Genomic DNA, 24,262 nt, shown 5'->3' on the forward strand with positions numbered 1-24,262 from the left:
AAGTTGGTTTTTAATCAATAATTTTACACCTTTGAAAACCATTTTTTTTAGTGCAACAAAAAACCATTTGATTATAATGTGGTGGTGGATTGGTAAAATCTTCTTGACAACCAGAACAATAATAAATTATGAAATACATGAGTTGTTTTCATGTGGTTGAATAAACAAATAAATGGAATGAAATTATTTTACAACTTTGAATCTGCACATTTTGAGTTTCCATACCAGATGGCAACTATGTTGCTTTTATATGGACCCTGCATTTTGACATACACATATGTCAAATGGATCATCAAAATTTTAGACTTGAAAAAACTTTAATGCATTAAAACATCAGTCTACTGTAATTAACAAATGTATGCCAGAAAGATGAAATTTCAAGGACCAGCTTCAATGGTGAAACCACCTTTCGAACAAGCTAAGGCCCTTAACCTGCAATGAGGAAATAGTAATCTGAAGTAGCAGATGGATAGAATAAAAACTCGAAAATGGTCAGCATTGAATGATGGAGTACAAGAACTCACCACGGGTATCGGTAAGAAAGTTTATGAAGCATAAACAATTGCTAGAAAAGAATTTGAATTCTATTGCTGCCTTTTGTGTCCTGCAACATTATACTGAAAGCAGCTCGGTTTACGCAAAAAAATATGAAATAGATGCAAGCAACTTAGAGATGGCTCCTCTTACCACTCATGAAATTAGCAATTAGCGGAACTCGTCATGGTATTCATAGTCATCTTCACTATCATTGAAGATGGCAGTATAAAATACATACGGGTTGTCAATCATCTCAACTAAGCTTAAGCGACCGTCTTTATTCAAATCTGCCTGTAATTAAATTAACAAAAATGTTCAATAACAGAGCTTTCTTTTTTTTGTTCGGTACAAATAAACTTCATTCCTCCAAAAGGAGGGGTAGCAACCTCTATGTCAAGCCTTGGTTGAGAAGGAAGTGAAACTCAAATTTTTCATTCCATTGTCAAAACCTTTGCAGCAACTATGACTCACAAGAAAATTATTCCTTATACAGGAACATTTAATCTAAAACAAACGAACATCGTATTTGCTGAATAAAATGGAACACTAGAGAACTCATGCATACGTACATGCCTAGCAATGTTCAACTATCTGGTGTGTAAATACCTGCGATATGATGTAATCTGCTTGTTGTTTAGCATAGTACCACTCTGATGGATGAAGTTTCCCAATTATTGGTACTAACTCTTCATCTGACAATAATCTGTTAATGATAACCAAAGGAAATGTATTTAACCATCCAAAAGAATAAGTTTCCATTCCAAACATATACCGAACATCAAATGTTCATACAAGCACCTGTCACCATCTTTATCAAGTTGGCTAAACATCCGTTTAGCTGGGGTCTCGGCGTCCATTGAGTAATCAGATGGATCATGGTTTATTACCAAGTCAAATACACCATGAAAAAATTCATCAAAGTTAACCTTCCCATCTTTGTCTGCATCTCTTTCCCTAAGGGAGAAAAAGAAAAAAAAAGGGGGCAAAAGTCATAGTGATTGAAAGGCAATAATAGAAGGAAAAAGAAAAAGATCAAATGAAAAACGGGATAACATGTAAAACAGGGAAAAGGAAAAGGAATAAAACTCAGGTCACCTTACTTCCTTTTTGCATAACCATTGAAGTAGCTTTGGGTTTTTACTGTCAGCTGGGTGCATAAAGCTGGGAAAGAACCAAGCAGAAAAAATAGGGAGATAGCAATAGCAGCAATTGAAAATACCCTTTTCACTGGAAGTATATTTGTAGGAACTTGCTGTATAAGTTGGAACTTACTCATTGAACTCGGTTAAATTCAATACGTGATCACCATCGGCATCTGATGCATAAAAATGTTCTTCTGTCCACCAGCCCATATCATGACCAAAAGATGCGTAGTCTAGATAAAAGAAGCACAAAAAAGTTACCACCTCTAAAATTACTGCTTGGCAAATTAAACAGAAATCAAATACAATATCCAAGTTTTGTACTACAAATCTACAATGATCATTATTGAAAGCAAGATAAGATCCATAAATAGCATAGACTTGTTATAATGGTTTACTCTATGTCTCTATCAAAGGGAACATGGTAAGTACTGACTCGTCCCTCATGGCAGGAAAGAACAGATCATGCATGTCTGTTGTTTTGTTTTAATGTCATTAATCACTATATCTCTCAAAAGTTTTGAGAATCACTTCAAAAAGTGACTTCACAGATTCGTCAAAAGTATCTACAGATCAGTATAAATCCATCTATCAAACAACTGCAAGTATCTACAGATCAGTATAAATCCATCTATCAAACAACTGCAGCCACCTAAGAACTTAGCTTAAAAGCAAAAAAAGGAAAGCCAACACAAAGGACTAGTTTTACAACATGATCTATAATTTAGTAGCATAATGGTAGAGTATAGACCACAGACCATTCTTCACCCAACTGGGAGCTTCGTACTCTGCATATGAAACTAACCCATCATTGTTTATGTCATGAATTTCCATCTCCCTCAAACTCCTGAACCACTCTTCCTTCATAGCCTGCTGCAAATTCCACTCAATCAATTCATTCTCAGTCACAAAACCATCTGCTGGATCGACATCAATCTTGGGAAACAGCAACACCAACCTGTTCATTACATTAAACCTCCACTCTATCAACATCTACCAAAATTTTACTGCCAACATGCGTCAACAAGAATACAAATATAGGTGCAAGGTTTATGTGAACTGCATCATGAAGCAAAGACATAACCGATAACATCAATTTATATTTCCAACCAAATCATCACAATATACTCATTCTAAAAAGCATTCACAAAGGACTTAAGCATACTCACATCTCAATACTTATAATAATGAAGACACCTAACCAGTTTTCTATAAAGCACATGAGGAATAACAAATATATATATCTATATAACCATTAGTAAATAAAATAGGATTCATCATTACCAAGAATAGTAATGATTATATTTGTTACACAAATTCACACTTACATGCAATTGAATCGGATAAATGAACTAATGAAGCATTAATGTGAACAAGTAAACATAGCTAGCTCATAAATAGTAACATTGATAATCAAAAACACATTTTTAACTAAAATTGGCAGCTAAAACACTAACTAAAGCTCCAAAATTTCAACCCTTCGTAAGCAATAATAGTAACAACAATAGTGACAGAAATTTCAATTCTGGCTAAAATAAAAAATCTCAATCCTATCAATCTAAACTTAAACTCGATCCAACTTTATTTGACTGTGATTTTAACTCGTAATGACCCATCCTAAAACAATGTGAACTTGAACTTGAAGTAACATACCCTAAAATGATAAATCTTAAAAACTGACCCTCAAACATAAATAAGCCGTTCTAAAAAACCAAGCCTCAAACATAATAGTAACAACAATAGTGACAAAAAATTCAATTCTGACTAAAACTCAAAAATTCGATCATATCAATCTAATCTGAAACTCTATCCAACTCTATTTGACCATGATTTTAACCCAGTAAAGATCCCGTCCTAAAACTAGGCTAAGCAAGAAAAACCCAAAAATTAAAAACCGATCCAATCCGACTTGTTTGGAGGGTTTATAAAATACGGATTTAAAAATCGTGGTTAACCAAATCGAATTAATAGGAGATTTTCAAAATATCAAAAATCAAACCAAATTATGATAGAAAGTTAAAAACTTATTTTAAAAAATAACAACCGAACTGATATCAACCTACCTAAAACAACTCAACCTGAATTTAAAGTCAGATAACCTAAAAACGAAAAATCCTAAACAACTAAGTCTCAAACATAAATTATCGGAACACACCGAAATGATCCAATTTCAAATTTGACTAAATGATCGGAATATTATAAACTCGAGATTGATCCAATTTGAATTTATCCGATACAAATTCAACCAGGCTGTCTATGTGAATGTAACACCACCAACCTATTGGTAACATTGAACTTGTCCTCGTCATTCAAGTAATCTTCGGTCTCAGGCTGCGATTCTTCAGCGGGTTCGGGGTATTGTAAATAGTCGGGGCGGAAATGCTCCACGTACTGCTTCTCCCACTGTTTGTCTTCACGGAGGCGCTCGATCTTGGCGACGAGTGGATCAAAAGCGACAGGCTCGTGACGGGCGGGATTGATGAAGCTGAAGGAAGAGCGGAGCTTGACGAGGCGGCGGCGGTTGTCGGCAGGGTGTTTCTTAGGGGAATAAGAGATGATGAAAAGGATTAGCAGAGCCAAGGTCATGTACACAATGGCAGAAAGTTCTCCCATTTTCTTGGAGGTCCTTTTAATTTTAGATTTGTTTAATGCTACTATGGATCATTCATTTTAAGCGTTGATTAATACGAAAATTGAGAAATTAATCTTCAATCCTTATATTTCTGAAAACTGAAAAGATAGTTCAGTTGAGTAACATCTACTACTATCAGTTTTTTTTTCTTTTTTCTTCATTTTTAATTTGAGCAAATTAATCTCTATTAAAATATTCAAATAATATACTCCAATCAATCAGAAATGTTAAAGTCTTTCGTTAGTCGTACGTAATTTTGATTGTTTAATCTTTAATATTTATATATTTTATCATTTTAAATTTAATTAAAAATATTTAATAAATTTAACCTCAACATTTACATATTATAGAATAAATTTATTAAATTAAGATCAAGTTAATAGAATGTATAAATTTTAATAGCTAAATTTATTATTATACCAATTAAAATCATATACAATTAATAAAAATATTAACATTGTAATTAATTGTTTTAATTACTTATTTTAAAATTAACAACAATTAACTTACTTTGTTAAAGAGATTTTTACCAATAAGCTGACTTTTCAATTTTCTTTTTATTTATTTTTGAACCATCCATGATTGGATTATTAATTTTTCATATTAATTTTGGATTTAATTCTTCTAGATTTATTTAGACAACTATTTTTATTTTATGATTTTGGAATTTTTGATAAATTTTTTAAAAAATTCTTAACATTTATTTTATAAAATAATTTTTAAGTTAATAAAAATAATCAGTAAGTTTTATATATACATATTTTTTTAAAAGTTATTTTTATTATTTTAAATAATAAAATATTTATTTTACATTAAAAATTAAATTAATTATTAATTAAATAAAAAAATAGAATGCACCTTAGCTTGAATTTGAAACCTTCAGCCACTTTGTATTAGGAACCAAAGATTAACACAAACAAATCAAAATCAATGATTAGAAGTCACAATATAATATCCCTTAGTATGTATGTTGTGAAAATCTGTAAATTATTATTCAAATTTAATCTAATTCAATTTAATAATCTGAGTATACTTAACTAGAATCTGAAAAATTCTTGAACCTCTTCTGCTGTAGAAAAGAAGGCTTTTTTTTCTCTGCCATAAATTAAAATTGTTTACAACCATCATCTTCTCTACACATAAAAAGTTAGGATGAAATAACAAACATCAATCTTCATTACCACAATAGATGGGAGAAATAAAGATGTACGGTAATAAGGATCGGTAATTCTTACGTTGGATGTTAGACAATAATGAAAATTAGTTGTTCTTATATTGCAAATAAACTCAAAAAGTATTTTTAACTAATTATATAGAAAGGCCGTTAGTTTTAGTAAAAAGTAAAAAAAAATGTAATGTTAATAATCATTAGTGGATTAATATAATTTTTAATGATAGTAATCAATTCAAGCAATTATCTTAATTAGAATGAGTAAAATGATAAAAAAAATTAGAGCGACCACAATAAAAACAACATTATTTTATAGTGACCTATGGTGTGATTTACTTTTTAAAATTTAATCCATAATATAAGATGGATTGATATAAGTAACTTTTAGAGGCATGTTTTAGTTTTTAATGAAATTTATTTGTTTATCTAATAAATAATCATTTTGTAATAATTAAAAGTACATAAATTTAAATACATTTAAATACATTTTATTTTTCAATTTAAAAATTCAAGGGATTATAAATTTAATGTGAACGTCAAAGCTCAAACTCAAACCCATAAAGATGATTAATTTAACTTCCTTTAAAGCCCAATTACTTATTTTAAGTCCTAACATCTTAAAGGCAAAATTTAACATGTTAGTCCAAGAAGTTTTGATAAGAGAACTCCAAAGCTATCAAAAGCTCAAGCCATGTCATGACTTTGATTTGGCATTTCAAGAAGCCTACAAACACATACTTTCGATTTGGAACCTATTTGGATTTACTTTAAAAAGTTTGAATGATTCACTTTGAGAGATAAATGGTCTATACGCACACTTTTTTGAATATCAGCCCATTTGAACCTTATCTGGGTCATTTGAAGATTTAGTTGTTTTATTTTTAGTCTAATTTGTTAATAACTCAATTTGTAATAATACCTTTCACTTGATGAAAAGTACTATCAAAGCACATAATTATCAAAATCCAAAGTTATTTAAAATTTCAAATCTTAAAATGTTTTTATAAAAGCATAGAAAGTTTACTACAATTTAGAGCTTTAGAAACAATTTAAAATTATTTAGAAATGGTTCAGGAATAATAAGAGTTATCTAAGACTCAAACAAAGATAGAATACCTTACAAGAGAAGTACCAACACCTGGGAGATGTAATGCGAATCCAAACAATTTTTAGAAAAGTGAATACACAATTAATAGGCTACAATTTATTTTATGTAGTGACACTTGTTGATAATATATTAAATTATGAAAAAATTAAGTACATTAATTCATTACAAGTATAACTAAAACCAAAATTAAACCAGTAATCATCCAATTATAGATAAATTTTGTTTTAGTCTATTAACTATAAAAATAATGTTTTGAATTTTTTATCATCGAAATTAATTGCTTTAATAATAAAATTAGTCCTCAACTTTTATAAATATATTTTTATCAATTTAACCCTAAACTTTTATAAAATATTAAAACATGTAAAAATTTAACAAATATTTATAAATATTTATATTTTAACAATTAAAATATTGAGCAAAATTTCTTGGCAAAATTTTCCACGAACATTTTAACCAAACCATAGCCGCCATCACAATCATTGTTGATCTCCTAAATCTTTCAAGAAGTTGAAAGAAGCTTGTAGTTGTTCTTAAAACTAAAATAGTAGTTATTGTGGTTTGGTGAATGGTGACAATGAAGACCAAGAAATTGAATGTAATTTCAATATCTAAAATTTGCAATCTATTGAGTGTTTGTATGAAAAATGTAAACAAGCTAGCCAAAAGTTTTTGAAACATCAAAGTTCCATTAGATTTATGCCCAGTTAGGGTATTCTCGGCAATTGCTTTCTTGTCATCACCAATCTTAAACTCACCCAAGTACCTATGGTAATCTCTCTTCATTTTCATAAAACAACCTTGGTATCCCTGTTTCTAGTAGTTGGAACAAGGTTCTTATCAAGGAGCTTCAAAATTCCAGTGCATACTTCTGACAACTCGGCCTCGATCTTGAATATGTACTGGAGGATCACAACATCGTGGTTGGCATTGCCATGACCTTCCTCTTTCTGCTCGATGGAGGAGACGATCTTCCATGAAGCGCGACGGACGCACGGTGACGTTCTTGTATGCGACAGAGAGGAGGTTGTGTTCCTTGATAGAGAGTTCGTCGGGGTGGGGGATGGCAGAGGCGGCATTCTCTATGAACTTGACCATCTCCTCATAGCGCTCGACTTGCTCAGTGAGTTTGGCCATGTAGACGTCTTCGCCGCGTGGAGAAGGGGTGCCATGGTTATGAGTGGTGATTTGAGGGACTAACTTTGTTATTAAACCAATGAAAGAGTGCCTCCGTTGGAATTTAACCTCCGGGGTGAAAAAATTAATTTTCAAAATGTTACTAATTAAATAAATTTTTTGTAATTAAGTGATAAAAATAAAATTATTTATAATTGGATGATTATTAATGTAATTTACTTAATCAATTATTACTTCTAATGAAAAGAAAACTAGAATTTTGAAATATTTTAAAGAAAAAAGTTAAGCAAGGACATCAACCTTATGATTAGGGGTGAATTTAGGAGTTGGCACAAGTCTCCATTTCTCTAAAATAATTTTTTTATTTTAATTCTTTAAAATTTTAAATTAAAAAATTATACTTTAATTTTATAAAAATAATAAAATTTTAATTAAATTTTTAAAATTATATTTTAATATCATAAAAATTAAAATTTATTTTCGCCCTAAAATAATTTTTACTTGTCCAACTTACTAATTAAATTGTGTGTGAAAGAGTGGAAAGTGGAAACACAATAAATTGCAATAATTAAAACCATGGGCCAGGGAGCATGTGGTTTGCTAGAATCGTGAATTTTGACTTATTGCCTACGTGGCAAAAAATGGTTGGTTTGTTCTTTCATTATTACATGACAGCTTGCACATTGTATCTAGACAGTCACACTTCTAGTTTATCCCTAAATGTAATAAAAAGGCATAAACCGAAAACATCTGTTTACAATGTTGGATTCCCAAATTAAGCATCCCAAAAGGTCCACTTTACTCGGTCTTTGCCTTTTGCTTCATAAAAGGGTAATATTAAATTAAAAAAGCGTCAAATTGTAATTTTGATCCCTTTATTATACTTAAAATTGATATACTTTAATTTCACGATTTTCTACTTTTACAATTGCAACTTGATTTTATGTTGAATAGGTGTTAAAATTTTTGAACTTTTTGTTCTAAAATAAATGAAAATTTTATTATTTTTCGTTTTTGTTTAGTAATTCAATATATAAATTTTTCTTTTTATCTTTTCTTATCAAATTAAAATTTAGAGACTAAATATCAAATTTAATATTGTAGAAGGACCAAAACCATAATTTAACAAAATAAAATACCCCATTTTAAAAATATATATTTTAGATTAAAAGCTATAAAATAAGGCGAGAAACCCAGATAAAAGAAAAAAAGAGAAAAGACAAGACCAAAAGAGTAACCTTGTTGATAAAATTAAATATTGAAACTTTGTTTTGCTTTTTTTTTTCCTTCCTTAATTTCTTATTCTATCTATCCAACAAGAAGCACCGAGAAAAAGAAAAAAAAGAAAAAGAAAAAGTAAGAGAAAGGTAATGATTTTATAGTCAATGATTATGGATGCTTATAGTATTAGTATGACATCTCTCTACTGATATCTAAATTTGTTAATTTTTTTGGGATTTTTTCCTCTGAAAAAGTGGGGTTTTTTTAATATAAAATATATTTAGTTTCTCTTTGTTATGATATTGGCAGAAATTAATGGCAGATTAGAGTGTAATGTGTATGTTGAGCAACTTGGGATGAAGGGTGTAAGGCTTTTCAATCCCAGCTGTAACAATTTGTAGCAAAGTTATTGCAGGAAGTGATGGGACAATTGACCCATCCTGCAACTTCCTTTGTAGATACTTTCAGGATAACCCATCAACATCATCTATAATTTGTATGTACTAAGCCCTTCGTAAATTTGTCAAATAATTGGTTCTTTTTTTGAGATTTCTTTTTTGGGTATATTTTTTTTCCTTTTTTTGAATTTTATGCTTGTTTGTTGTTAAAATTTTACATGTACTTTAAATAATATAAACTTATTGCAGAAATATTTACACATTTTGGAAAAAAAAAAAAAAAGAAAAAGAAAAATTGGAAAGGTTGATAGTGGATGGAGTAGGATTTGGCTCCATCAAAGGTTAGATTTTTATTTGTTTGGTTGGTTCAAGTGTCAGAATCTTGATATTAGTTGTAGCTTGTCTTTCAATTTTATGGTGATTTCTACAGTGAAACAGCAAGGAATATGAGGTTAGCTTTTTTCTGCTTTAGTCCTGGAATTACTGTGTAGGAATCTTCAATGAGAAAATTAAATTATATATATATTTCTGAAGGAACCCTTGAATTGGGTTTTACTTCTTTTGGCATCGTTGAAAGTTTTTTTTTTTTAAGGAAGTTTGTTTCCTATTTTTGTTATTACCCGAAAATTCTTTTGATTATTGCTTAAAGTTTGATGATTTTTTTTTAGAAGAAAATATAAAACCGTGAAATGAAACTTAAAGTATCCTCATAAATGCAAAATGTACTTTTGGGTGCTTTAATTGATTTTTATTTTCTTGTTTCTTATATAAACTTGAAAGGGAGATCTTTTGAATTCTTTGCTAAGTGCTGTTGATTCTTCTAAGCATGTAATTAGCAAAAGAAAACAAAGAATGAGGAGCTGAAGAATTTGCTGCTATACATATATATATATATTAAGCAGTAGCAGGATAATTTTATGTGGACTCTGGGTTAAACTATATCAAGTAGCCTTTTGGATTTATTGAGTTTTTGTTGGATTTGAAAATAGCAACTTGAATTCTGAATAGCTTTCTGGGTTTTCTTCCTTGTTTGGTTGCATTGTCTCTTTAATATATATATTTCAGAGTCAGAAACCCTAACTACCTTACCATCAAGTTCACTATTCACTAATCTCTAATTTTTAATGTTTTAAATGCCATTTATTATCTTTGATTTTATGGTTTTTTTCTTTGTTGTCTTTTCATTCATCAATAGCTCAACAATTCACAAAAGTCCAGGTTTTGAATGCTGGAGCAAACCAGTATTGAATTCTTCACATACTCCATGGGGGCTTTCTGAATTTTATTGGAATTGATCTATGGTTAAGCTCCCTTGGCATTTTTTGATCTATTTTTGCTTGTTTTGCATACTCTTTTTTGTTTGATATCTCTTCTTCCCCGTAATTTAAGCATTCCATTGTACCTGTTGTCAGTGAAATCCACTACTGAAATAATCTGAGAACTATTCTCGGAAATCCATGATTTTGGATATGCATTACTAGCTTTCCTAATTTGACCGTTTAGTGAATTCAGTTCATTTTTCCTGCAGGTGATACTCTGGATAGTGGATTGAGACAAGCCTAGATGACTGTGGAAGAAGCTGGCAATAGCTCCGAGTGGAGTAGGGGCCAAGATAGGGCATTCGAGAATGCCCTTGCAACCTATCCCGAGGACTCTGCGGATCGGTGGGAGAAAATTGCAGCTGATGTGCCGGGGAAAACTTTGGAAGAGATTAAAGAGCACTATGAGCTTTTAGAGGATGACATTAACCAGATTGAATCTGGTTGTGTGCCTCTCCCTCCGTACGATTCTTCTGATGGTTCAGCCGGCCATGCTGGTGACGAAGGAACTGGTAAAAAAGGAAGCAGCAATTTAGGGCATTATAACAGTGAGTCAAATCAGGGGAGTAAGAGTTCGAGGTCAGATCAGGAACGTCGCAAGGGGATTGCTTGGACAGAGGATGAGCACAGGTAAAAATCAGTTCTTCTGATTTTTGATTTTTTATCTTCAGTTTTTCATTTTGATTGATTGAAGGTCCTTTATAAGCATCTTGATTTTGTTTTGCCCTACGGAACTTTAACACTTACTATTCTCCATGCTTTATTTTTAGCAACTCTGTGCATTTGTTGTGCTTTGGAATCTCATATCTATCCATACTTAGAATCTTTAATTTTATTTAAAAAAAAGAAGAAAGAAAACATCTCCAGGAATTGCTTTCCACCATTAAAGATTCTATTGGTTGCTTATTTTTAGTTAGTTGTCAGGTAGATTAGATCTTCTATGGCATTTTCACTGCTGTGCGTTATGTCTCTCAGTGAGTAGATGGCCATTAGATGAATAATATATTCTGAACTGATGTGAATAATTAAGTGAAAATCGAATTTCAATGTTACCACGTGGAAGATAGATCATTTACTCTTGTATGACACTTGTGGCTGTTATCTGGAGATTAACCATTTAATCTTGTCTGACGTGTGCCAAGCTTTTGGAAACCACCACATAGCCATACTTTTTTACTTAAAACCGGTATTTTAGGTTTTTACTACTTTCTGTTGGCACGTGTTCAACGTGCTTTTCTGGTATGACAGCATATGGTTCCGTTATTAATGTGCTTCCCAAATTTGGTTCTGATGTGGAAGGGACAACTTGAGAAGGTTTATGGTAGAGAATTAACTTTTCACCCGGCTACCGCATAGGAAAAAAACTTACGAAAATAATAATAACCTATGTGATTTATTTCATCAACCAAGTCTCACGAAATGGTGTTTAGGTTATATAGCCGCTTATGGTCTGTTGCACAATTTGAGTTGCATATCTCTTGCACATTATGGAGGAAAACCATGCCTTAACAAGTAAGAACTATTTGAGTGGTGTGTTCAAGTTTTCATCAAATTTAACCATTGGGGTTGTTTTTAGCTCAAGTGTCTGTCAAATCACCGTCTAACTGGATTATGCCTCACATGTGTGGTGGATATTTGCCCTATTTGAGGTGGGTTTGATACAAAATATCTGACTAACTGAAAGTATAAATTTAGTTTGTTTCCCAGTTAGGTTACTAATAATTAGTTGTAAGTAGAAATTCTGCCAATTTTGTATCATCATGATAGTAAGTACCTATAGATATTATAAATATTGGTTTTCACCTCTTTTCCCCTATGTAGATTTAAGTCAAATAGAAATTTCCCTCTTCAGAAATACACATGGATGCAATATAGGATACTTGGCTACACATCCCGGGCATGTATGGTGGGCCAGGCTGAAGGTTAAGGGTCCAAACCTGGAGTTACGTGTGTGGGAGCTATAGAATACACTGCCATGAAAACACTCAGAAAATCATAGCGACTAGAAGTACAAATGAATTAATTGTTGAATTTGAGCTACAGTGAATTATTGGTTAATTGTTAAATTCCTCACTAAAGACTAGGCTTTCCTTACAAGTCCTCTGATTAATTCCCATTCTCAAAACTGAATGATCTAGAGTTGTTGAGTTGATAACTCTGTTCTTTGCGTCTATGAAGTAGTCTGTGTATTTTGACATTTATGATACATATATTCCAGTATGCTACTGTGATGATTTCATTTTATGGTTCCAATATGAGTTATAAATGCCGTGTCCATGCTTAAACTTTAACTTGCACTTTCTTGTAATTTAGTGTTGGTGAATTTTGTATGCACTACAAATGACTTCAATTCCTGTAAAACATTGATATCTGATACCATTGAATAGGCATGGTTTCTTTTTAGCCAGTAACATGCAAGATTACTATGATGATAAATATCAACTTAACATTTTGGTGTCTTAAAGCTTGTGCGTTGTAAATGCATATTTATTGAAAGATTTTTCTTTGTTATATATTTCTTTTAAAAGCATGAAGGCTTGAATTTTTTTGTCTCAGTTATATATATTTGACTGTGCTTAAGTAATTATCAGAATATTTGTTCCGCCCAAAAGGACACATAGCTAAAAAGGAGTACTAAGACGGCTTAACCTTTTCAATGTTTCAGTATCCGTTCTCCTGATCAGTTATTTATCCTTGAATTTGATTGTTACAGAACATATTCTTTTAGCTTTAGTTTGTCTATAAAACCTTCTCGTAGCCTAGAGGAAATGTTCATAACCTGGGATCACTCATACTTAAGAAACTCCATTGGTGAAAGACCCTATATGACAATCTATTTGACATTAAACGTAACAGGGGATTTTCCTTGGAAAGAGTATTGCGTGATTAGTTGCTAATATTGAGAATAGTTGTAATCTTTTCTTAGAGAGGCAGCAATCAAACTTGGTAATCTAAAGAACGTCTGCAGAAAAGGATATGTAGAAGAAAGGATAAACGTAGATTCAAGTGAAAGATGTCAATTTCTCTATCTATTCGGATTGTGGTGTTTGCTGTGATGTTAAAAGCTGTATGGTAAGGATAAGGAGTCTTCCAGAGCCTTATGTCACAAGCCACGTTAGAGCATTGTAGAAGATTGCAAACACTTGAAGAAAACTGATCATAAAGCTGTTCTTGGCTACTTGTTACTTTATGGTGATTGCCTTGATTGATCCATGATAAGGTCTAAATGTCATAAAATTTGAATTAACACGAGGAATCCTGTTAGTGCAACTGTCATAGACTCTGGTTTTATAACTGTTTAAATGACTCTCCAGAGGCATGCCTTAACTTACTTGTCTTATTGGGACTTGTTAGTGTGAAGCGTAGGCCTATTAGCTATAGCTGAGGCATTACTCGGAAGAATCCGAGAGGAAGAAAAGGGTAAGGTTCCATGGTTTAGTATTCGGTGGTTAAAGTTCTTCCCCATTTGGATTAATTTTCAGTAACAGCTAGAATTTCTATAGGATGTGAAAAAGCATGTACTATGATCTAGTTATATGCCCCTTGAAGTAGATCTATTAAGGTATGTTTGAAGGAGACAAATCTGGGTCATATCAGAAAATTGCTATACTATAACCAGATTTGACTTTCCGATACATGATGGTTTCTAGGCTTCTGTTGCTTGAATAACCCCAAGTCACCTTTTTGGCTTGGTTGGCGCTCTGAGTTTGTCAAGTTTGTTTAAACTTTGAAGTGTTTGGGTTTCTAAAATACAGCTGTAATTATGAGCAGCTTGATATAACATTGGGTCATATGTTAAGTTTTTAAACATTGTAATTGTCATCGGCATCTCCTCCATCGCTTATTCTCTCCCTCTCCATCTTGTTGTAATCAATAATGTAGTTTTCTAGTCTTCTTGTTACCGTCTTCTGTTGAAGTCTTGACAATTAATATGATCTTTTTGGGAGTTTTGAGATTTATGCTTCCTGCACATTGAAAAAAAATACTGACATGATTGGTCTCATAAGCAGATTTTTCTTTTAGTTGACAGACGGCTTTAGGAAGGATGGTCTTTATTCTTATTCTGTGAATTTTGAGATGTATTTTGATAGTACGTTTGACCAATAGGGTTTTCATATTATGATTGTAAGGATATCTTTGTCTTGAAAAACAGGTTATTTCTTCTTGGTTTGGATAAATATGGAAAAGGTGACTGGAGAAGCATATCCCGGAACTTTGTGGTCACAAGAACGCCAACACAAGTGGCAAGTCATGCGCAAAAGTATTTCATTCGGTTGAACTCCATGAACAAAGATAGGAGGCGATCTAGCATCCACGATATCACCAGCGTTGGCAATGCAGATATTTCAGCACCTCAAGGGCCAATCACTGGTCAAACAAATGGTGCTGCTGCTGGAGGTTCATCCGGAAAATCAGCCAAACAGCCCCCTCAACATCCTGCTGCACCGGCTGGTGTAGGTGTGTATGGTGCTCCAACTATGGGGCAGCCGATAGGAGGCGGCCCCCTCGTCTCAGCAGTTGGCACACCAGTGAATCTTCCTGCCCCGGCACATATGGCTTATGGAGTGAGAGCTCCTGTACCAGGAGCGGTAGTTCATGGTGCACCGATGAACATGGGTCCTGCGACATACCCAATTCCGCATACATCTGCTCATAGGTAACATGCTGTTTAGCTGCCAAATGTACAAAAGACGGAAGACAACTAGCTTGTGTAGATATCGGGTTATCGGGTTTTCCGATTTAGCCTGAATAAGATTTGCTTATTTGCAAGTACAAGTTTATGTCTGTCATTTGTTTAATCTATAAATAAGCCATAGAGAGAGTATTTACATGTATCAATATATAGGTAACTGTGCAAAAGGAAAATGTTAAATATGGCATGGTTTATGAGTAGGACAGCTTTTTGGCACCTTTTTCTCCTTCTTCTTCTTCTTTTTTTCCCTCATTAATTCTCTGATGCATCATTAGCATTAGAATAGTCAATGCTCAGAAGTTTCATGGAAAAATTGTAATAAAAAAAAAAACCCAAAAATTATTTACCATTAGAGCTGCATATCTAAGAAAATTTCTAATCGATTGGTTTTTCAGTTGATATATTGGCAAGTGGCCAAGAACAAGATAATACATGCTAAATCTTATAAAGAACTGCATATACCAATGATGGTATCTGCTCTCGCGCCTGAGTCCCAAAATGAAGTGTATTATTAAAGAACTGTTGTTGATTTCCATGAGGTAAACATATCATTATACGAGGTTGATAAGCTAAGAAGTTGAACTGAATTATGTTATGCTGCTTGAAGGTGCCTGTGATCTCATACATGTAGGCAAACAATTCCCATACACATAATAGGTGTATCGATTTCTTCCCAAATATATATAAGCATTTTCTGCCAATGAATTTTTTTGCATAAATATTTGTGGGAGACTGAAGCACTGTAGAAAGCTTTTTAAAATTCTGAAAATGACTAAAAAAAGGTGTCATATTACCAACATTTTTTGAAACAGTGAACCAAAAACCTCTGTTAAATTCAGTGAAGGTTAATGATCCAGGCACTTGATGCCATCATGCCATGGGGGGGGGGGGGGGGAATGATACCGATGTGGCCATGATATGGCAGTTGGTGTTTTTGCAGCTAACATCAAAAGCACCAAAGGCAGCCAATTGTATATATTTCTTTAAGCTTTGACCAAAAAACATGCCATGGATTCCTTTACTTTCTATGTGTTTTCTTTTATGTTAAGCAAAGGCTTTATTATAGCCATTGTTTAATGACTGATTTTGGGGGCATTGTAAAAGCAAGTTTAGGCAAATGTTTAATTTGTTTGGCCTACTGCCCATTCATTTCCGCCTCAGATAATTCTATTACTTCATTGTCTTTTCAAAAGAGATTTCTTGAGGTCATAAATAGACACTCTTGGTCATATTTAGAAATATTATAAGTTTTCTTATTAGTTTCTGTATGATACTTTGACTGATGGAAGGGGGGAAAAGGCATAAAAAAGGAAAAGAAAATGAAGATGTTTAAACCATTTTTAGCTGTTTAAAATTATATTACAGAATTACTATTAGCATTAAACTACAAAATAAACCTTGGGTTTAACCCGTTATGTTCATACAGTTGGTCTTAAACGATTTTCAGCAGGTTTGAAACTCGAAACTTAGCATTTGGATTCCCTTCGTCTATCTCCCCAAACTGCACTTCTTTTATTGAAAAAACAAAAACCTTTTTTATTGTAAAATGATATGGACCACCAAGATTACTCCTGTACAATGAAATAGAATTAGATGTTGAAATATGTATATATTTTAAATTTATTTAGGTAGATAAATCTTATTTGGATAGATAAGTTTTATTCATATTTTAGAAATATTTTATTTTATCTTTTAGTAGTTTACTAAAATAAGGGAACTATTTTCTTTTTATGTTTTAGTAGTTTATTAGAATAAAGGAACTATTTTTCCAATTAGGATTAGGACTTTTTTTTCTCTATTTAAGTTCAATTCTTTAGTTAATAAGAGAAGTACAATTTTATTCAAAGCTCTCTTGAAATCTTTCTTGGCATCTGAGCTAGGTTAAAATCTCTAGTAACATCATGGTTAAAACAACTTTCTTGGAGATAAGAAATCTAGCAATCAAACCGTGGAAAAAAGTTCTACAGTTGAAACAACTACCAAGAGTACAATGACTCAAGGGACGAGGCGTCTCACCTTTCTTTTCAATGACATCTCACAAGTTGAATGGCAAGAATTATCTGGAATGGTCGCAATCAGTAAAATTAGCAATTGATGGTAGCGGCAAGCTAGGTCATTTAAATGGAGAAGTTGAGCAACCACGGTGGGTGATCCAAAGATGAGCAAGTGGAGGTCGAGAAAATTCGTGGTAATTGCGTGGCTTATTAATTCCATGGAAGCTTCCATAGGTAAACCTTTTCTTTTTCTCCCAATCGCTAAAGATGTTTGGGACGCTGTGAAAGACACCTATTCAGATTTAGAAAACGCTTCATGATTTTTGAGTTAAAAATAAAAGCGTGGAAAGCTAGGCAAGGGAAAAGAAGTTACTCTTTATTATAATGAGATGATGTCTCTTTGGCAAAAAGCTGGATCGGTGTTATAATGATGAATGGGAGTGTCCGGAGATGGTGTAAAAGCTATGAAAAAGAAGAGAATGAAAGAGCTTATTTGTTAATTTGGTTTAAAAAGAATTTGATGAAGTGAGATCTCGGATCCTAGGGAAAAAATCGCTTCCAAAACTTCGTGAGATTTTTTCTGAGGTTAGAAGAGAGGAGACAAGGAGAAAAGTAATGTTAAAGCCAGGGTTTGAAGCTAATGATGATAATTCTGCTCTTGTAACTATTAAAAATAATGATGATAGTGAAAAAAAGAAAAAACCTTGGTGCGATCACTGCAAAAAATATTGGCACACTTGTGAAACATGTTGGAAGCTCCATGGGAAACCGACAAATGGAAGGAAAAAGAATGGCAATGGTCGTGGTTCACAATCAGGGGATAGCAGAGCTTTCTAAACAACTAATGGAAATTATGAGGGCCAAAGTTCTCTGGAAATGTCTCCATTCACTAAGGAACAATTAGAGCATCTACACAAGTTTTTTCAATCACCACAATTTCGGATGAATTCTTCTATTCCTAACTCATCTAATAATCCTTCTTCCTCTTCTGCCCAATCAGTCTTGATTTTTTACTTTTTTCAGTGTCAAGCCTTGTAAAACAAACACATGGATCGTTGATTCTGGAGCTAGTGATCACATGACTAACAGTCATTTTCTTTTTTCAACTTACACACCTTTGCAGAAACAAAAAGATCAAAGTAGCAGATGGGTCTTTCTCGGCAATAGCCGGAAAGGCAATCATTAAAATTTCATCTTCCTTGGTTTTACATGATGTTTTACATGTGCCAAATCTAGCTTGTAATCTCATATCGGTCGATAAATTATCCGATCCTCAAATTGTCATGTTATATTTGACTCCTCTATGTGTAAGTTTCAGGACATGGTCTCGGGAGGATGATTGACAATGCTAAAGAATTTGGTGGAATTTACTTTCTTGAAGACGACCATCTAAGTCAACCAACAACTACTTTATGTTTAAATTCATTTCGATTTTGATAAGGTTATGATTTGGCATTATAGGCTTGGACATCCTAATTTTTATTATTTAAGATATTTGTTACCTAATCTATTTAAAAATAAAAGTCCTTCTTCATATCATTGTGAATTTTGTGAATTGGCTAAACATCATCGGTCATTCTTTCCACCTCAAAATATAAAGCCTCCAAACCTTTTTCGTTAATTCATAGTGATGTTTGGGGACCTTCAAGAGTCTCGACTTTTTCAGGAAAACGTTGGTTTGTCACATTTATTGATGATCATACTCGACTTTGTTGGGTGTTTTCATTAAAAGATAAGTCCGAAGTTAAAAATGTGTTTCAGTCTTTTTATGCTATGGTGAAAACACAATTTGGTGTGAAAATAGAAGTATTTCGAACTGACAATGGTGGGGAATTTTTTAGCGACCAATTAGGTATTTTCTTAACCAAACATGGAATAGTCCACCAAAGTTCTTGTACAAATACACCACAACAAAATGGGATTGCAGAAAGAAAAAATCGACATCTTTTGGAAGTAACTAGAGCCTTGATGTTCACTAGTCAAGTACCACGTTATCTTTGGGGCGAAGCCTTGTTAACAGATATATATCTTATTAATAGAATGCCCAGTAAAATTCTAAATTATAGAACTCCTTTTAGTCTCTTTAAAGATAACTTTCCTAACTCTAAATTGATTACAGATTTATCCCTCCGAGTTTTTGGGTGTAGTGTTTTTGTTCATCTTCACAACCAAGGTAAACTAGATCCTAGAGCAAAAAAATGTGTCTTTGTTGGTTATGCTTCTAATAAAAAGGGTTACAAATGTTATGATCCAATTGATAGGAAGATTATAGTTACCATGGATGTCACATTTGTTGAAACAAAATCTTATTTTCATTCTAATCTTGAGGAGGAATTATACTAAAGAAGATTCTATAATTGATCAAGAAGAGACTAGGAATATACAACATAGGGATTCTAATAATGGAGAAGGCGAATTTATAATTAACACAAAAATTAATTATGTTAATGTTAATGAAAAAGATGATGAAGGTGTAGAGTCTGATCATGAAAATAAAGAACAAACAAAGGAGTTAATTGTTTACTCAAGAAGAAATCGAAATCAAGAAAGTGGAATCCACCAGATTCATCACCAAGAATCCGACCCGCAAGATCCTGTCAAAAGCCCAGGTAAAGCTCATAATCCAGCCAATGAATTTTCTGATTTAGATATTCCAATTGCCAAAAGAAAAGGTGTTAGAAATATTGTCAAATATCCCATTTCTAACTTTGTATCCTATAAAGCCTTATCTTCGACATTCTCAACCTTTGTTTCGTGTCTCGATACTGTCCAAATACCAAAAAATGTGAAAGATGCTTTACAGGTTCCTAAGTGGAAGGAGGCTATTTTAGAGGAGATGCGTGCTCTTGAAAAAACAGGTACATGGGAAACAATGGACTTACCTGTAAGGAAAAAAACAGTGGGCTGTAAATGGGTGTTCACAACCAAATTCAAACCAGATGGATCTTTAGATAGATACAAAGCCTGGTTGGTAGCAAAAGGGTACACTCAAACATACAGGATAGATTATCTTGAAACATTTGCTCTAGTGGCCAAATTAAATTCCGTCAGAGTTCTTTTATCAATTGCTGTTAATCTTGATTAGTCTTTACAGCAACTAGATGTGAAGAATGCTTTCCTAAATGGAAAACTTGAAGAAGAAGTTTACATGGATCCTCCTCCAGGTTTTGAAGAAAAAATTGGAACTCGAGTATGTAAACTCAAGAAATCTTTATCTGATGCAAGCGGTCTCCTCGAGCTTGGTTTGAACGATTCACTCAAGTTGTTAAAAACAAGGTTACTCATAAGGGCAAACTGATCACACAATGTTCTATCGACATTCACAAAAAGGTAGAATAGCTGTTATTATAGTTTATGTCGATGATATCATTCTTACAGGAGATGATGTGGATGAAATAAGATGTCTCAAGGAGCATCTAGCATTGGAGTTTGAGATCAAAGACTTGGGTCCTTTGAAATACTTTCTTGGAATGGAAGTTGCTCGATCAAAGAAGGGTCTTGTGGTCTCTCAGAAAAAATATGTAATTGATCTTTTAAAAGAGGCTGGGATGAGTGGTTGCCAATGACACACCAATTGATCCAAATGTAAAATTTGAAAATAAAGAAGGTCGATTAGTTGATAAAGGGCCGTACCAAAGATTAGTTGGTAAGTTAATTTACTTATCACATACAAGGCCAGACATAGCTTTTGCAGTAAGCTTAGTGAGTCAATTTATGCACTCCCCAATGGAGGAACATGAAGAAGCAGTGTTTCGAATTCTAAGATACTTGAAGAGTTCACCAGGAAAGGGCTTATTCTTCAAGAAATCCGAACAAAGAGGAATTAAAGCTTATACAGATGCAGATTGGGCAGGCTCAATAATGCATGAAGATCTACATCGGGGATCTGTACATTTGTTTGGGAAACCTTGTGACTTGGTGAAGCAAAAACAAACTGTTGTAGCAAGAAGTAGTCAGAGGCTAAGTTTAGATCAATGGCTCAAGGAATTTGTGAAATGGTTTGGTTAAAAGAATTATGGAAGAGCTGAGAAACCAATAACTTCACCAATGAAGTTGTCTTGTGATAGCAAAGCTACCATTAGTATTGCTCACAACCCAGTCCAACATGTGAGAACTAAACATGTTGAGATTGATAGACACTTTATCAAGGAAAAGATTGAAGAAGGCCAAGTGTGCATGCCGTTTGTTCCTTCAAAACAACAGATTATCGACATACTCACCAAAGGACTCTCTAAGACAAACTTTGATTTTCTTGTAAGCAAGTTGGGCATGATTGATATATATGCACCAACTTGAGGGAGGGTGTTGAAATATGTATATATTTTAAATTTATTTAGGTAGATAAATCTTATTTGGATAGATAAGTTTTATTCATATTCTAGAAATATTTTATTTTATCTTTTAGTAGTTTACTAAAATAAGGGAACTATTTTCTTTTTATGTTTTAGTAGTTTATTAGAATAAGGGAACTATTTTCCCAATTAGGATTAAGACTTTTTTTTTCTATTTAAGTTCAATTCTTTAGTTAATAAGAGAAGTACAATTTTATTCAAAGCTCTCTTGAAATCTTTCACTAGAAGAATTCCCAATAACATTGGATAGAGCTACTCGTTGAGCTTCCTATATCCTGTTTTTTATGTAGTGGATGGCAGTTGATCTCACACGGCTGACATGTCTAACTGCATATTATCAAGTCTTTTTCACCATGCAATATGTTTGGTCATTGAGGTGACTATCTCTCTTATCTTAGTATTACAGCATTTCCACACATCAAAAAGCTACAATGCCACCTCAGAAAGCTTCAAATCCACATCTTCTTACATTCAGATCAAGAGAAAAAGAGGCAACCCATGATGTCAGTTAGGATCTACTCTCATTTTAAACGGATATCTCCACTAATCAGCCTTTATTAGTTTATGCTTTCGACCTTTATTCTTCTTTGATGAGCAATAGGTGACTCATGCAAGCAAAAAGGTTAGATTCAACCACCATAACTATATCCCTTTAAATACCATTTCCCAATTCCAAAGATTCATTCCTCAACCATCACCAAAAATAACTTCTCTTCCTTTGATCATCTTTCCATTTCATTCATAAAAAAATGAAGAACCAAATACTCGAACAAGTCATTGGAGTTCCAATGAAATCAACACTGTATCGAGTTGAGCGAACGCCGAGACGATACTTACCGGATTCTGCTGGTCAGTATCGGATTCCATCATCTGTTGAAGGGTCTAACACATTTAGAAAAGGTAGGTGGCTACATTTTAATCTGTTGTGTCTAGAAATTCATAATGAAGATGTGTTTTTAGTACTAATGACAAAGCTTTGGAAATTGCAGGCAAAAGAAACTTTGTACTTAAAAGGATAAACAATATTGGGAAGAAAGCTGATACTTTCGCACATGGAGTCCGAGAACATGGTATGAAATCAACCACTCTAAAAGTCTAATTATATATATATGCAGGTATGCATGTGAAAACTGAAGTAATTTTTGGAACTGCAGTGAGGGTGGGGCCAAAGATCAGTGAAACTGTGAAGGGAAAGTTGAGTTTGGGGGCAAGAATTCTTCAAGTAGGAGGGGTGGAGAAGATTTTCAAGCAATTGTTTAGTGTTAGAGAAGGAGAGAAGCTGTTGAAGACATGCCAATGCCATTTATCAACAACAGCAGGTCCCATAGCTGGTTTACTTTTTATCTCATCTCAAAAGGTTGCCTTTTGCAGTGATAGATCAATCAAAATCCCTTCTCCTAATGGAGAATTGCTCAGAGTTCATTACAAGGTGCATATATACCATCGTTTTTTTCCCTCTCACTGTATAATTTTGCACCCATCAATTCTCATGTTGTTGTATATCGAATTTGATGCAGGTTTTGATTCCACTTGAGAAAATAAAGGGAGTGAATGAGAGTGAAAACATGAAGAAACCGGCACAAAAGTACATGGAAATTGTGACAGTGGATGATTTTGAGTTCTGGTTTATGGGTTTCTTTAATTACCAGAAAGCTTTCAAGTACCTTCAACAAGCAATCTCCCAAAGACTACTACATGATGTACTACAAGTCACTTTCTAGGTGGCTTACAAATGTTTTTCCATGAGCAAAGATAGGGGGAGATCTATCATCCACAATATCACCAGTGCCGATAATGGAGATATTTCAGCACCCCAAGGGCCGATCACTGGTCAACAAAAGATGCTGCAGCTGGAAGCTCATCTGAAAAAGCAGCCAAACAGCTCCGTTAACATCCTGCTGGACCAGCTGGTGTTGGTGTGTATGGTGCTCCAACTATAGGGCAACCAATAAGAAGCCCCCTCGTATCAGCTGCCATTTGTACAAAGGAGAGTTACCGATTTTCTGATTTAGCCTAAATAAGATTTGCTTATTTGCAAGCACAAGTTTGTGGCTTTCATTTGTTTTATCTCTAAATAAGCCATAGGAATAGTATATTAGTATGTACATATATCTGTATAGGCAACTTTGGAAAACGGAAAATGTTAAATATTGCAGATTAATGGGTAGGGCAGTATTTTTGACCTTTTTGTTCTCATCTATTCTCTGATGCATCCATTAGCACTAGAATAGTCCATGCTCAGAAATTTCATGGTGGAAAAAGTGTAAAACAAAAGAACCCTGACATATTTTGCTGTTATGAGCAGCATATCTAAGAACACTTCAAATCAATCGGTTTTTCAGTTAGTAGGTAGCTTGGCAGGTGGCCGGGAACATGATGAAATAGAATGGAAAAACTTGTAAAAAATGTACTTGTGACGGATATATATTCATATCTACTCTTGCTTTGTTGCCTGAATCCGAGTAACATAGTAAATGCAGCCCAAGAATGAAGTGTTAAATTATTAAGGGTCTGTTGTTGGTTCTTGAAGTAAATATATCATTATATGAGGTTGATTT

General features: G+C 33.3%; 3 protein-coding genes and 1 pseudogene across 15 annotated transcripts; 2 read left to right on the forward strand and 2 right to left on the reverse strand.

Annotated features, from left to right (window-relative positions):
• Window positions 1-100: 100 nt before the first annotated feature.
• Window positions 101-4,479, reverse strand: LOC108463619 (uncharacterized). Of its 3 annotated transcripts, XM_053023892.1 has the most exons (10): window positions 3,958-4,479; window positions 2,438-2,637; window positions 1,810-1,912; window positions 1,633-1,698; window positions 1,336-1,491; window positions 1,144-1,240; window positions 688-828; window positions 525-617; window positions 407-432; window positions 101-257 (listed from the first exon to the last, which is right to left on the reverse strand). In XM_053023892.1, exons 1-7 carry the CDS (start codon window positions 4,290-4,292, stop codon window positions 706-708), a joined length of 1,080 nt encoding a protein of 359 aa, XP_052879852.1. In that variant the 5' UTR covers window positions 4,293-4,479; the 3' UTR covers window positions 101-257; window positions 407-432; window positions 525-617; window positions 688-705. The 3 variants fall into 3 exon arrangements, with proteins under 3 accessions (XP_052879852.1, XP_052879850.1, XP_052879849.1); XM_053023890.1 differs by having other exon boundaries at window positions 101-432; window positions 525-604; XM_053023889.1 differs by having other exon boundaries at window positions 101-432.
• Window positions 4,480-6,599: 2,120 nt separating this feature from the next.
• LOC108461999 (14-3-3-like protein) lies at window positions 6,600-10,612 on the reverse strand (annotated as a pseudogene).
• On the forward strand, window positions 8,885-15,574 carry LOC108464043 (transcription factor SRM1-like). 11 transcript variants are annotated; one of them, XM_053024136.1, is made up of 4 exons: window positions 8,885-9,094; window positions 9,258-9,509; window positions 10,875-11,295; window positions 14,819-15,574. In XM_053024136.1, the coding sequence occupies exons 3-4, from the start codon at window positions 10,910-10,912 to the stop codon at window positions 15,324-15,326; spliced, it is 894 nt and encodes a 297-aa protein (XP_052880096.1). In that variant the 5' UTR covers window positions 8,885-9,094; window positions 9,258-9,509; window positions 10,875-10,909; the 3' UTR covers window positions 15,327-15,574. The 11 variants fall into 11 exon arrangements, with proteins under 11 accessions (XP_052880096.1, XP_052880094.1, XP_052880098.1 ...); XM_053024134.1 differs by having other exon boundaries at window positions 9,258-9,444; XM_017764114.2 differs by lacking the exons at window positions 8,885-9,094; window positions 9,258-9,509 and adding exons at window positions 9,861-10,047; window positions 10,542-10,647.
• Window positions 15,575-22,185: 6,611 nt separating this feature from the next.
• Window positions 22,186-23,886, forward strand: LOC108463079 (putative GEM-like protein 8). The gene is made up of 4 exons (XM_017763022.2): window positions 22,186-22,604; window positions 22,694-22,774; window positions 22,859-23,133; window positions 23,222-23,886. The coding sequence occupies exons 1-4, from the start codon at window positions 22,454-22,456 to the stop codon at window positions 23,423-23,425; spliced, it is 711 nt and encodes a 236-aa protein (XP_017618511.1). The 5' UTR covers window positions 22,186-22,453; the 3' UTR covers window positions 23,426-23,886.
• Window positions 23,887-24,262: the final 376 nt, after the last annotated feature.

Source organism: Gossypium arboreum, chromosome 13, assembly GCF_025698485.1.
Source record: "Gossypium arboreum isolate Shixiya-1 chromosome 13, ASM2569848v2, whole genome shotgun sequence".
NCBI classification, from domain to species: domain Eukaryota; kingdom Viridiplantae; phylum Streptophyta; class Magnoliopsida; order Malvales; family Malvaceae; genus Gossypium; species Gossypium arboreum.